At 35.6% G+C, this 14,257-nt stretch overlaps 1 protein-coding gene across 1 annotated transcript in view; it reads left to right on the top strand.

Moving 5' to 3' along the window:
• Window positions 1-14,257, top strand: part of LOC107566759 (adhesion G protein-coupled receptor B2-like) — a 129,881-nt gene that overhangs the window by 74,130 nt on the left and 41,494 nt on the right. Inside the window, exons 3-4 of the mRNA XM_016252288.1 lie at window positions 6,468-6,548; window positions 8,599-8,784. Of these exons, the coding sequence (XP_016107774.1) occupies window positions 6,468-6,548; window positions 8,599-8,784 (267 nt within the window). The remainder of the gene's footprint in view (window positions 1-6,467; window positions 6,549-8,598; window positions 8,785-14,257) is intronic.

The raw sequence follows: 14,257 nt of genomic DNA, 5'->3' as shown, positions 1-14,257 counted from the left end.
ATTCTGGGACTTGTTGTGGCAAAATCATGTTTAACTCAACATATTCCTGCATCAAAAGTGCAACGTATGCTCTAATCTTTGTCTTGATAAGAAAGTTCTATGCATGAATCTTCTGTACTTTTTCGTTCTTAAATCCTCAGCAGCTTGAGCTATTTTATATTTCAAGGGAGGCGAGAAGATTTGAGTAGAAGGAAAGAGCGAGAATATGATTATTGCATTTGCTGGTGTCAGAATGAAACACCTGAATAAACAAAAAAAATAATATATATATATATATATATATATATATATATATATATATATATATATATATATATATATACACACACAAGTGGAGCAAAAAAAAAAAGAAAGAAATCACCCACATTAAAATGAAAACACAGTAATGCATACATGAAAGCACATAGAAACATTTAGATTTGATCATGTTGACAGTCAAAACCAACTGACCTCTACCAAATATTAATAGAATGAAAAATAAAAAAATATAGGAAAGTTCTGTCAATGTTGTTCCAAACCTGTATGACTTTCTTTCTTCTGTTTAACATTACAGATATTTTGAAGAATGTTCTGGTCTCATTTTCATGCATTTGCAATTTGCTATTCTCAATTATCTTTCTTTCCAATTAAGTTATTAACTTCTGTAACTGGATCATTAAGTGATTCAGCTGATTAACCAAGAACCAAATCAATCGGATTTTTGAATGACTCATTTATACCTGTTTTGTGAACTGGACTAACTGTTTCATTGAACAGATCTGACTCAAAAGAACAGTTTGTGCTACTTCTCTCATGAACTCTGATTCATGAGGTGAGGGAGTGTGAATATCAATATCAAATATTTCTGGGTGAATTATTAATTTTATATGCTATTGAAAGCTCCAGGGAACACGAGAAAGGTCAGTTATCTAAAGGTTTACTTTTTTTTTCTTTTTTAATCGATTTTTGTATTATTTACTTTTATTCACGGATGCATTAGTGAAAGAAATGTTAGCATATTAGAATGATTTCTGAAGGATCATGTGACACTCTGGGTGCTGATAATTTGGCATCGCCACCACTTGAATAATTTATATTGTAAAAATATATTAAATTTGATAAAAAATGCAGCCTTGGTGAGCATAAGATACTTTTTTTTAAACTGTAGTATATGACTTACATTTTGGCCTTATCCTCACACAGTGCTTAGAAGTCATGTGGACTACTTTGATGGTGCTTTTATGTATATTTGTGTTCTCTTTAAAGCTTAAAGCACCATTCCCTCACATGTTACACATAAGAAAGAAAGTCATGCAGATTTGGAAAAACATACTGTATGATTGAGTAAATGATAAAAACCACTACTATTGCTTTAAATCGTGAAAGGCACTGTATGATGACTCAGTTTACTCTGAAGCACGGTCAAGATGAAGCCTAATGAAGCGTGGGCTGTTTCCTTCTCAACATGTGGATGTTATCGGATGCAGGCTGGACACTGTGAGGAAGAAGACGGGTGGTGGTTAATAGAGATGTTATTGTGAGGAAATTGAGAAATCAAAGACATGAAAACATGAGAGGTAATAGGGTATACGTCAACCCAGAATTTGTGTCTGATATGAAGATAAAAGACATGTTTAGTCTATCTCTGTCTTACCAAACCACTCTCTTCACCCTTTGCCGAATGGAGACAGTTACGTAGACCCGACATAGAACAACAGACGCAGAGGAGAGGCAGAGCGTAGGAGTGAGATACAAAAAGCAAGCAGAACAAATCCCGCCTTTCCTGACACCACTATTGTCTTTTCCGTGACAGAGTAAATTAGTGTGATCGTCTCCGTGCGCGTCTGAGCTATCATAAGCGTATTAACACAGGCCCTGCGGGAAGCGCTGGTAATCAGGTCTGCTTGACAGAGCCAACGGGGGAAGTCTCTAGAGTATCCATCCATCCCATGTGCTCCAATGTATATGATGCAGCTCTCTTTGCTAATAAAGTCTCCCTTTCTTATGCTGTACTGTATGTTTTCTTTCTCACAGTTTCTTTTGTCTCTTTGATCTCTTGTTCTCAAACCATCTTAAATAGTCTTTAGCTTCTATCTTTAGGTTCTAGTGTGTAGCTTCTACCACAAAAATGGTTATACTGTAGTATAGTTTGGCTGTATATATTTTAATTTTATTTAATCAAAAATAATTTATATTTATGTATTTAAATGTAATACATAAAATAAATACTTTTAGATTTATATACATGAACATTTACATTAGTGCTGTCAAACGATTAATCGTGATTAATCACATCCAAAATAAAAAATTGTGTTTACATAATATATGCCTGTATACTTTGAATGCTTATTATGCATATATTAATGCATACATGTCCATGCATATATTTAAGAAAAATATGTTACCTTTATATATAAAATATTTATATTTATATAATATAAATTATATATAAATATAATAGGGCTGCGACAATAAATCGATGCATTGCGAATCGGGAAATTATTCTGCATCGATTCTTAGATTTTCCGAAGGCATCGCAATTCTCTCTTGAATCGATTCTGAGCTTAGTTTTTAACAGCAGATGGCACTGTGTGCTTTAGAAATAGCCGTATTCTGCTTGCTTCCAGTTCCTTACACACGCACCATTTGAACCTAAAATAATCATTCATAAAGTTCGAAAAGGTTGAAGCGAATTACGAATCACATCATGAAGCATAAAAGCCGATGTGCAAGTACATTTAAACACTTACATTACTCAGCCGAACGCACAAGTGCTCTTCTTCGTGAGCATTTGAGCGCCATCTGCTGTTAAAAACTAAGCTCAGAATCGATTCGAGAGAGAATCACGATGCATTCCGAAAATCTCAGAATCGATCCACAAATCATGATGCATCGATTTATTGTCCCAGCCCTAAAATATAAGTGTATATACACATGCAAATATTTTTTAAATATATACATGTATGTGTGCACATTTATATATAAATATTACATATACACAGTACACACATATATTATGTAAACACAAACTTTTATTCTGGATGAGATTAATCGTGATTAAGCATTTGACAGCACTCATTTAAATTAATTAATTTTATTTAATAAATGTCTTTAAATAAGTTCTTACATAAATGAATGCAAATGTATATTTATTGTTTTATTTTTTTTTATTGTGATAAAACAATAAATATACATTTGCATTCATTTACTGGTTTAATTATCTGTGCTTTAGCTGGTAGAAAGTTGTCTTTCATCTCTCTTAAAGCACCATTGCTACATCCATACACTTTCAAATTGATGTCTGTGTTGTTTATCACAATGTTTTTGGAGTGTCTCATCTTGAGCTTTGCATTTTTATAAGACGGTGCAAAGTTAAAGGTGGGGTAAGTGATTTCTGGTAGCCAATGTTGATATTTCAAATCACCAAAATAAACACGCCCCTACCCCAAAAGGGTCTCACGCCACTATTTCGATAGCTCCACCCCACACATACGTGCGCAACCCAGGCAACGATTAGTTCTGTGAAACAAAGCAAAACCAATGTTACAGCGTGTCTACACCGGACGCGAGTGGTGCGGCATGACAAAATACTATAGAACTCATTATAATCAGTGATGCTGTCTGCACTGGATGCGGCGCGACACAACAAATCCCCGACAGTTACTGTTGCTGCTTTCTATTTATGACGTATTGACACACATTTCAAATGATTTTCAAAGGTTGCTTTGTCGTGTCCAGTGTAGACAGACTTTAGCTGTTGCGGCGGTGTAAACACGGTGTTACTCACCTATCGAGAAGAAACAAAGCAACCTCGGCATCCGATCGCAGGCCTTCCGCTCCTTGAGTTCTCTCCAGCGCTGGAAAGCTCATCCGAAATTTACACGGGTCCTATTTATTGCCTTATCGTAAGCCTTCTTTTGTTCCGCAGACATTTTCCTCTTTTGTTTTTTTATCCGCCATCTCTATCTTTCTGTCGTCGCTCGGCTCGGCTTATGTCCGTCCTGTGCACTGAGCGCTCTCTCCTCCACATCATGAGTAGACACACCCCTTACTGTTGATTGGCTGCAAGTTTGTTTTGGTACTTGACCTGACTCTAAAGCATTTTCTAAAGCGTTTTTTAAAAAATACATACCCCACCTTTAAAGTTCATTTTGAGAGGGATATTCTGTTCCATTCTGTCTTTTGAAAATATGTATTACAAATCCGTATATTAAAAGCAGTACATTTAGTTTAAACTTTTCTTTGTTTATAATCTATTTTTCAAGCATTCAGTTTTAAATGCAGGTCAAATGTTTTGTGCCCTACATTATTCAAATGCATTTGTATCGTTACAATAGTATCTGCATTTAAAATCCCGTCTGCACTGATCTGTGAACTACTTTTCGCAGCAAAATAATGTAAACGTAAAAACACGCAGTCTGTGGGGTGCTTCATTCTCCGCCTCTTGACTAAGATGAATTTAGCATTGGGTTTTAGGAACTCGCTGAAGTATAAATCATGCCCCCCAAATTATTATTTTTTTAGTTCATGTTGAGGATGTGCTTCATGATTGTGAATTATTCTAAGCATCCATAAATGCTCATGGTAATTTAGAAAGAGCCTCAGAGAAGAGTGTTTTCTTCCTTCGGTTCTTCCTGCTACATCTTATGGAAATCCTCTTTTCCTGCATATGGTGGTGGAATTTATTAGCAACCCACGCAACTCATCTTTTCACACACTTTTTGCAAAAGGTCAAGTCGACCAATCAGCTCCAGAGAAGAGAGTGCTGCACGCTGAATGAGTGTACTGGGCACTCTATACATTAGAGACAAACAAAGTCAACGTTAAAAGTGCAAACATTTAAGAGAGAGAGCAAAAAACAACAAACACACACACACACACACAAACTGGTCTCCACGTGTAATTGTAGACATATTTTAGATAATTGCCATACAGGAGAGGTTGTGTAGAGGCCCTTATATAGAGATGGTTTGGATATGTTGTATGCTAATTACTTTGGACACACCCTCCCTCGTTTATATTTAACACTGGTTCATTAACATTAGTTTGAACAAATGTATGTGTACTCTCCAGTTTGTTTGTTTGTTTTCTCATCAAACTTTTTCTGTGCACATGGAAGCCTGTTTCCACCACTGATTAAGATAAAAAAATAATAATAAAAAGGCAACTTTAGATTTAATTAACATGTAAATTCATAATTGTGAGATATATACTTGCATTTCGGAGAAAAAAAAACAATTGCAAGACTCTGAGTTGAATTCTGAGTTTACATCTCGCAATTCTGTTTGTTTTTGTTTCCATCACAAAATAAAATAAAAAAAAGTAATTGTGGCTTTATCTCACAATTCTGACGTTTTTCTCTCAATTGCGAGTTTATATCTCACAATTTAGACCTTTCTTTTCAAATTTGTCAGATTTACCAATTGCAAGTTATAATGCGGAGTTTGTATCTCACAATTCTGAGTTTGTCTCAATTGCGAGAAATAAATCTGAATTGTAACTCAGAATTGAAATGTAAACTCAGAATTGTGAATTGTGAATTGTCACAATTATTTATTTATTTTTGTTTAAATCCTGTGGCAGAAACAATCTTCCATACTTTTCAATTTGTTCTTTAAAAAAAAAAATGACTTACTTGAATGGCAACTTACTTGAATTAACCAGAAACACTACATTTTTAGGTCGAGGTGTCAAAAAGAGTTAATCCCTTGGATTGATTTGGTCTGTTCAGGCACTCGTGACACTACACACTGAACGTGTTGATTCAAAGTATTACATTCAGCAAAGTAGACAAAAAAATTGCCATTTTCCACTAAACTTCACTTTTTTGGGGGCAGGTAGCCTCATCTGAGCAAGGATGAGTTGAAATATATGCTCTCATGTGTGTGTGTTCACATTACGTGGGATTTTCATGTGCCCGAGGACTAGGCCAGATATAGAAAACACTTTGGTGACGGGTCTCTGTTGGCTTATGTAGGTTTACTCAGAAGCTGCTACAAGATGAGGTTTGTAGCAGCACACTTAAAATGTTCCTCACACTATGGTGAGATTTACATTTCATTCAAGGACAAGGCGAAGTTCGGTGGAGAGATGTATTACATTATTGTGTAAATGTAAAACAGCGCTAATAGTATGTGTGGGCTTTAGCATTTGTGATTGTACAACCTTATGCGTCACTACCATACTAATAAAGACACGTGTGTAGCAGCATATTCTGACTAGATTGTATGGATGTTTCCAGCTCTAAAATCTGATTGGATGAGTCACATTTGAAGCATATAAAAAACAGACATATGCAAATTTGTGACCCTACATGGTTTATATTGTATTTATTTTTATATTGTTATTGTTATTAAATATATGAATGCATAAAATATATTAGTGTTCTGTATCATATTCCTGTTGGCATGTGAAATAATAAATCCTCTATATCTCACCTATCTAATCCTATTTATTTAATATAAGTGTTTCGTCATGTGTCTGTCTAGAACCTGATGATGATGAGCAGAAGGTGAAGACACAAAGGCCGCGATCAGCTGACCAGCCGGGTGTGTTTCAGGCCCAGACAGGTGAGTCCCATCTCCTTCCATTATTAAGTTGAATTGCATTTCAGAACCATGGACAGCTCTTTGATGTTTTTCAAGAGAAAAAAAAGTGTCTGAAAATAGCAACTCCTACAAGATATGTATGTATGTTATAAGTAAAAAAGAAAATACTCAAGTCTTCAGTGTTACATTTACTGTTTAGTTATTATTAAACATTATTGGTGCTCAGTGCATAATAATGGTTCTTATTATCATCAGTGATGAAAACTATTTTTGCTGCTTAATATTTTTGTGGAAACCATCATACATTTTTGTCAAGATTCTTTGATGAATAGAAGTTCAAAAGAACAGCATTTTTACGAATAGGAATCTTTTGTGACATTATAAATGTGTTTAGTGTCACTTGATGAAGTTATGGTGTAATTGCTAAATACAAGTATTAATTAAAAAAAATATTAAGCATCAAAACTGGCTTGTGCACCAAATCAGCATATTAGAATAATTCCTGAAGGACCATGCGACATTGAAGGAATAAATTACACACACACACGCACACATTTTAATATTGAAATAATACATTTAAATATACATATGTAACCCTGGACCACAAAACCAGTCATAAGTAGCACGGGTATATTTATAGCAATAGCCAACAATACATTGTATGGGGCAAAATTATAGATTTTTAATAATTAAAAATCATTAGGATATTAAGTAAAGATCATATTCCATTAAGATATTTTGTACATTTCCTACTGTAAATAATTAAAGCTATTAAGCTTATTTATGTTATGATATATAAACTAATTTTCAAAACAGTTTTGTGGTCCAGGGTCACATATTATATATATAAAAAATGCACAACACTTTTTTTAATTGTTACATTTTTGTTTTAAAACTGGGTCACACTTTATTTTAAGGTCCAGTTCTCACTATTAACTAACTATTAACTATGACTTTTGCCTCAATAAACTGCTAATTACTGCTTATTAATTGTTATTAAGGTAGTTCTTAAGTTTAGGTATTGGGTAGGATTAGAGATGTAGAATATTGTCATGCAGAATATGTAAGGGATAATCAACGGCTAGCCGTGCATTAAAGGATTTTAAATGCATGACGTGGAGGCAAAGAACTGCCCGACGTGAAGTAAATCCTTTAATGCACGGCTAGCCGTTGATTATTCCGCTTATTCCATGGTCATTTGCCAAGTTATAGACAAGTCAAAACTAGTATTGCTCTTTGCAGCGCAATATTTGACCAAATGGGTAAATTATAATTAGTTATATAATAGAAAATTCGTTATTTTCGTCAGTTACGGCACGTTAGCTCTAGCATTCTGCCCGCTTTAAATCAGACACAGAGATGAAATAGTGCAGTAAGAGCACCTTTATTTGAATGAATTATAGCATGTATTTCAATTAATTATCGATCGAGAGAGACTTTATAAGTACTAATAAACAACCAATATGGTAGTAATATGCATGCTAATAAGCATCTTGTTACTAGTGAGAATTGGTCTCTATACTGAAATGTTCCCTAAAATTGTTTTAACAATTTTAGGGAAATTGTGATAGAAAACGTTTGTGCATAAACTCCTGTTGCCATCCCTGTCCCCATCAGCCCCCTAAACTCTATTCTCCACCCATCTGCTCTGTAAATAAGGCTAAGCTCTGACTCACCACATGCAAATGAAGATGTAATGCGATTACAAGACGTGCAATTAATTTGATTTGCCCATTCCCTTCGTGATGTCGCCTCTGTCCAAGGACACGGCTTTCAAAAATGACAAAAAATGACTAGGGAACTTCACGTGCCATATTCCCACCCGTCACGTTCAGCCCAAGCTGATGGGGTGGCTCTGGCTGCCACTGACCTTGCAACACCTTTTAAGTTGCTGAAGACATGGAATGGATTGTTGGAGGTTTTCCTGAATACTTAAAAAAAACATTCCTGGAAGAATTTATTGACAGGGGTAGGGTAACATAACCCTTCAGAACTGACATTGAAGTCCGTGGTTTGAGTCTGGGTCAAGAATTTAAAGATTTTTCTTTTCTCTCCATCTTGTGTTTTGTAGGTGACCCAGCTGCGGAGGAGTGGTCTCAGTGGAGCGTGTGTTCACTGACATGTGGGCAGGGTTGGCAGGTTCGTTCTCGTTCATGTGTATCCTCTCCGTATGGGACCCTCTGCAGCGGCCCGCTGAGGGAAACCCGACTCTGCAACAACACTGCCACCTGCCCAGGTGAGCCGCAGCATCAAGCAGGTAGAGTACCTCCATGCTTTTGGATGCCCATCTACACATTCACACTTTCTCACACACTGCATGAGCAGGTCAAATATCATTAAACGTTAGTTGAATGTTTCCTTTTGCTTTGTAAGTAAACATTGGACAGTGCATGAGAAGAATCTGCAGCTATTAGATGATTTGGTTAGTATTATTTATTTTGCATGGCACACACATTTACTCACTCCACTGCATGCTTGAAGTACATGTGCATCACACACACTGCATTTTTGTTGAGTATCTATTGTGGAACTGCGTACAATGGGCACTTTTGACACTCTGTGTACTGCATTGATATAAATCAAGCTGTTCAGTCTTTTTTGTCCATGTACTTGAGTATGTACACTTGAGTTTGGTGTGCATCAAGGTTGTGTGATTCAGGTGAGATCAGTCTCACTCTTATTTATTTTATTTAATTTTTTGCACGTCTGCACATTGGTTTTCACCAAAATGAGGATCGGCATGTTAAAAACACACTGTTGAATGGACATTTGCAGTCCTGGATGCTGATTGGTCAGTTCAGCATTCAAGAGGTGCTACAATCCAGATTATACAACAGGGACTTTTCACTGTTTGTATCACTCAGCTTGTATGTGTTCGTTCCAGACAGGCTGCCTGTCAGTGTGTATGTTAGAGGTGGGGGATACAGTGACTCTTCTTGCAGGTTACATCGATATGCCTGTAGGTGACGACAAGTGACTGTCCTTGTGAGTGAGTCATTGAATTGTTCATTCAATCGATTTCTTCAATAACACTGATTAATTCCAGTTCAAAACAAGACACTGACCTCGTGAGTAAAATACAGATCAATGCTGTCTTTACGGGTGGGAATCTCTGGATGTTTTAATTAAATAACCATTGCAATTGTTGTTAGCTGTAAGCTGTGAATGCTGACAATACAATTTAGCGTGCCCACATTATCTTTTCATTTAGCTGATGTAGGATATCTCTTATTTTTGCATTAATTAATTTGCTCAATGTACACTGCTGTTCAAAAGTTTTTGTTGTTTGTTTGTTCTGTTCACCAAAAAAAGCATTTTTAAAAAGTACCATGGTTTCCACAAAAATATTAAGCTGCAAAACTGTTCTCAAAATTGATGATAATAACAAATGTTTCTTGAGCACAAAATCAACATATGATTCAAAGAATAATTTCTGAAGGATCATGTGACACTGAAGACTGGAGTAATGGCTGCTGAAACAAACTTTAAAATATATTAAAATAGAAAATGTTCATTTTAAATTCCAATAATATCTCACAATTAGTAATTTATTTATGCTCAAATAAATGCAACCTTGGTGAGCATAAGAGACTTTCAAAAACATAAAAATCTTACTGAACTCAAACTTTTGATCAGTGGTGTACAGTACATGTCATAGACTTGTATATGTACTACAACTAAACTATATTAAACACATAGCAAAACAGGTCATATCTTATGGATTGAAACATTTCGCAATCCACAAACCTGTTTGGATCTGATCATCCCCTCTTCTTTTTTTCTGCATTTGTATTGTTTTGGAGATGGAAGGAGATGCTTTAATGCATGTGTATAGTTAAGACCCCTATCAGCCCAAATATATTATTTTTGAATGATGTTCCTGCTTTGTCTTTAAACGCAGTAGTAGATGCAAATCTTCATGCTTACAAGGCATATATATAGATTGCCCATTGTTGCATATCATCAGCTGTGTAAGTCCTTCTGTGTGTTAATTCTATATTTATGTAAAACAGGATAACTCAATTTACCTCTCACTTGTGCATTCAGCCTGAGTTCTGATATTCAACGCCTGGGCTTTGATGAGATGATTGCCATGTTCAGCACTGGGCACTTTTCAGTCTCTCCAAGAGTGCAGATCAGCACTTTAGGATGTGATTTAAGGACAGCAGCAGATGATCTCAGCCGAGTGAGCAAGACAGAAGAGAATCAAAGTGAAGGGTTTCTCCTGGAAATATCTGCTTGCCGAGGATTGAATCTGAACAGGGATCGATGAAGCTCAGATATGAGCGACATTACGTTTAGACACGCAAACTTTTGGAATGCATAGATTTTCGATGCTATAGGACAGAAAAGCTGATTATAGAGAACTATGTGTCAATAAAAAGGTAAACAAGATGGCTAGAAATAAGAATGCGAGATCCTCGCTGTTGACTTTTTTGATCATTTTATACTATTTATGCTGACAACATAAGCAGGCAGGCAATATTTACTAAAGGGACACAAAATTTGGTAGAGAAAGACTATTTGAACCGGAGCAGAGCTGCGTGTGTGTGCGTGCATGTGTTCATAGATTACTTTCACTCCACAGGAAGTGTTTAACAGGGATGCGCACTGGCGAAAAGGGACCGAGTGTCTTTGAGATTAGCCTGAGCTAGCGTAGCTTCAGCATAGTTTAATGCTCAGTGGAAGTCCCTTGGTCCTTCTTTTGGCTTTCGTTCAAACAGAACTTAATTGATTTGCGAAAGCAATTATGGCCAGGTTTATTTAGTTTGGAGGAGAGTTATTATTCAAAATTGATCAAGCACAGCCTTCAAATGAAATGGGTACTTTTAAAATAACAGCAATTCTGGCTGCAGTCTTAAATTGCCCTCTGTTTGCTCATTAGCTAATCCCAATCTAGAGCTCAGTCTAATTTGTGGACACAAGCCATCGATAGCTGTTTCCATCAGAATTAACACTGCAAATTCTTGAATTGTGTTCTCTTTTGCTTTCTCAGGAATGGTATGGTATGTTTTACCATGTCAACTTTAAGATTGGTTTGTTTTTCACGACTGCATTTCTAGGTAATACATTGTTTCATGTATCCACACGTCTCAAAAGAGGAAAATAGGAAATACAGAGGTCAGCTGTCATACTTTTGGAGAAAAAAATTGCATTTTATGGAATGCAGTTGATCTTTTGTATAGCGCAGAATGTTTGTCAGTTGTCACAATGGAAGCTGCCAGTAAGCAGTCTATTTAGGCTTTTCAGTCAAATTTAAACACAACAAAAGCAATTCATGATAAATGTAATACAATAGCAATACAATAAATGCAACAAAATAATTTTTCAAGCAAATTTAAACGTGACAACCTCGACCTGAAAAATACCCTTGTTGTAAGATCATAGTTCAAGTCTAATTAAAAATCTACCATCAGAACATGGTTGATCCTTGTTTGAATGGTATTAGTTTGACTATTTGTTACCCAACAACTAAAACAAAATAAATGGTATTAAAATTTTTGTTCGGAGGACTGAATTCACAAAAAGTAACTAAAATGATTAAATGTTTGACACATACAAAACCACTGCTACAGAAAATCCTGGACTTTTACCTCAAAATTACTATATATATATATATATATATATATATATATATATATCAGGCATGACAACTAGCCCTAATCTCCTCTGTAACGAACATGAAAGAATGTGGTTTTCTTCTCCAAACAAAGGCAAGGATATCAGTCAAAAGGTTTCCATGGCAAGACCACAAGTCATCTGCAATGCTAAACTTTGGTCTCAATGAAACCCAAAATCTAAATTAATCTTTTCATGATAGCCTTAAGAAATTCCTCTCAGTGCGTTTGAGGATGTGTCTAGTGCTGCTGCATATCATTGTGTCTGGGCAGCAGAGCAGAGCAGTGCTAGGCCAAACTCAATCTGCTCAACTTTAATGAAGGAACACTATTCAAAGCTTACGGCTCTATTGATAAATGAAATCTGATGCAATTATCTCAGACAGGTCAAATGACTCATGAGACCTAGAATCAAATGAGAAAACCATGTTTAAGTAAACTTCTGGTGGATGTATTTATTTTTTTTATTTTTTATTATTGTATTTTATTTTTTACTGCCACTTTTGATTGTTGTTTTGGCTGTCAAACATTTTGTGGTGTCTTCAGAGCCTAGGCATGTCCTTTGTGAAATTTAATAGAATACTCAAATAAATAAAGCAGCATATTAATGCTGTTTGTGCAGGATTATAGGAGATGTGGTTTCTCACTTGGGAACACAGCTCGAGTTCAAATGCAACAATTACCTTATTGTTCATTCTGATGGGGCTTTGGTGCTTGACAGTATACTCAGTAATCATCTTTTTCTATTGGTAATTTAATGACCTTACATTTGAACTTTTTAAACCTTTTTTTTTGCATACATTTATTCAATTGCAATTACTGTTTGTCAAGTCAAGTCAAGTCACCTTTATTTATATAGCGCTTTTAACAATACAGATTGTGACAAAGCAACTGAACAGCATTAATTAGGAAAATAGTGTCAATAATGCAAAATGACAATAGTAAACACTAATTTTTCAGTTAAAGACAGTTCATCATTGAATTCAGTGATGTCAACATCCAGCTCAGTTTAAATAATATCTTTGCAATCATGTCAACGATAACGCGGGAAATGAAGTGCCCCCAACTAAGCAAGCCAGAGGCGACAGCGGCAAGGAACCAAAACTCCAGCGGGGACAGAATGGAGAAAAAACCTTGGGAGAAACCAGGCTCAGTCGGGGGGCCAGTTTAAAAACTTCCAAGTTAGTTTTTCTCCATTTATGCTCAAGACTACGAGTTTTTTTCTTGAGAGAATGGGTATTACTGTTGTACCATGGCGCAGTGCGTTTTTCTCTAACCTTTTTCAATTTGATGGGGGCAACAGCTTCTAATGTATTAGAGAAGATAGTGCCCATGTTGCTAGTTATTTCGTCTAGTTCATGTGTACTTATTGGTACACAGAGCAGTTGAGATAAATCAGGCAGGTTATTTGTGAATCTGTCTTTGGTGGCTGGAACAATAGTTCTGCCCGGACGATAACGCGGAGCCATATAGTTAATATTAGTAATACGCAGCATGCACGATACAAGGAAATGGTCATGTTTGTCATTATGTAGATGTTAAATTTCAAGTTTACAACTGACATGTCTCTTATAATAGGGCAAAATGCAATTACCAATATAATATATTATAATAGAGTATATTTAGTTTAGTAAAATAAATAGGCTTATCAACTTCTAAAAAGGAGGAGAAAATGCTTTTGTTGTTGACGCCAAAGGCTGGGCATCCAATCAACTCTACAGCTTGTTGCCATAAATTCATCTGTCACTTAGTAGAAGCAGCCAAATTAGGCAGAAGCCAACATGGACAGGTTGAATGACACGAGGGTGAAAATTAAATAATAATAATGATAATATATTGTGCATATATTTTTATTAAACACATATTTTTATTTTTATTATTATTTTGCATATTGTTTGGGAATATTAATATATTATAATATATGCTTTTAATGACATGTCTGTGTGCTCATTTCGTTTATTGAGTCAACATGTGAAGTGCAATATCAAATCTGGTTCCTGAAGAAAAAACTATTGAAAGCACCGTTTCAATGAATCTCAGGGCAAAAGGGGCAATTGCACCTATTAGCCAACAGGTGGTGCTATGCATTTGTTTTTGCCCTTTAAATTTAGT

This window comes from Sinocyclocheilus grahami, unplaced genomic scaffold, assembly GCF_001515645.1.
Source record: "Sinocyclocheilus grahami isolate Dianchi unplaced genomic scaffold, SAMN03320097.WGS_v1.1 scaffold1099.1, whole genome shotgun sequence".
NCBI lineage: Eukaryota > Metazoa > Chordata > Actinopteri > Cypriniformes > Cyprinidae > Sinocyclocheilus > Sinocyclocheilus grahami.
The sequence above is the reverse complement of the archived record's forward strand: the minus strand, read 5'-3'. Positions and strand labels throughout refer to the sequence as shown.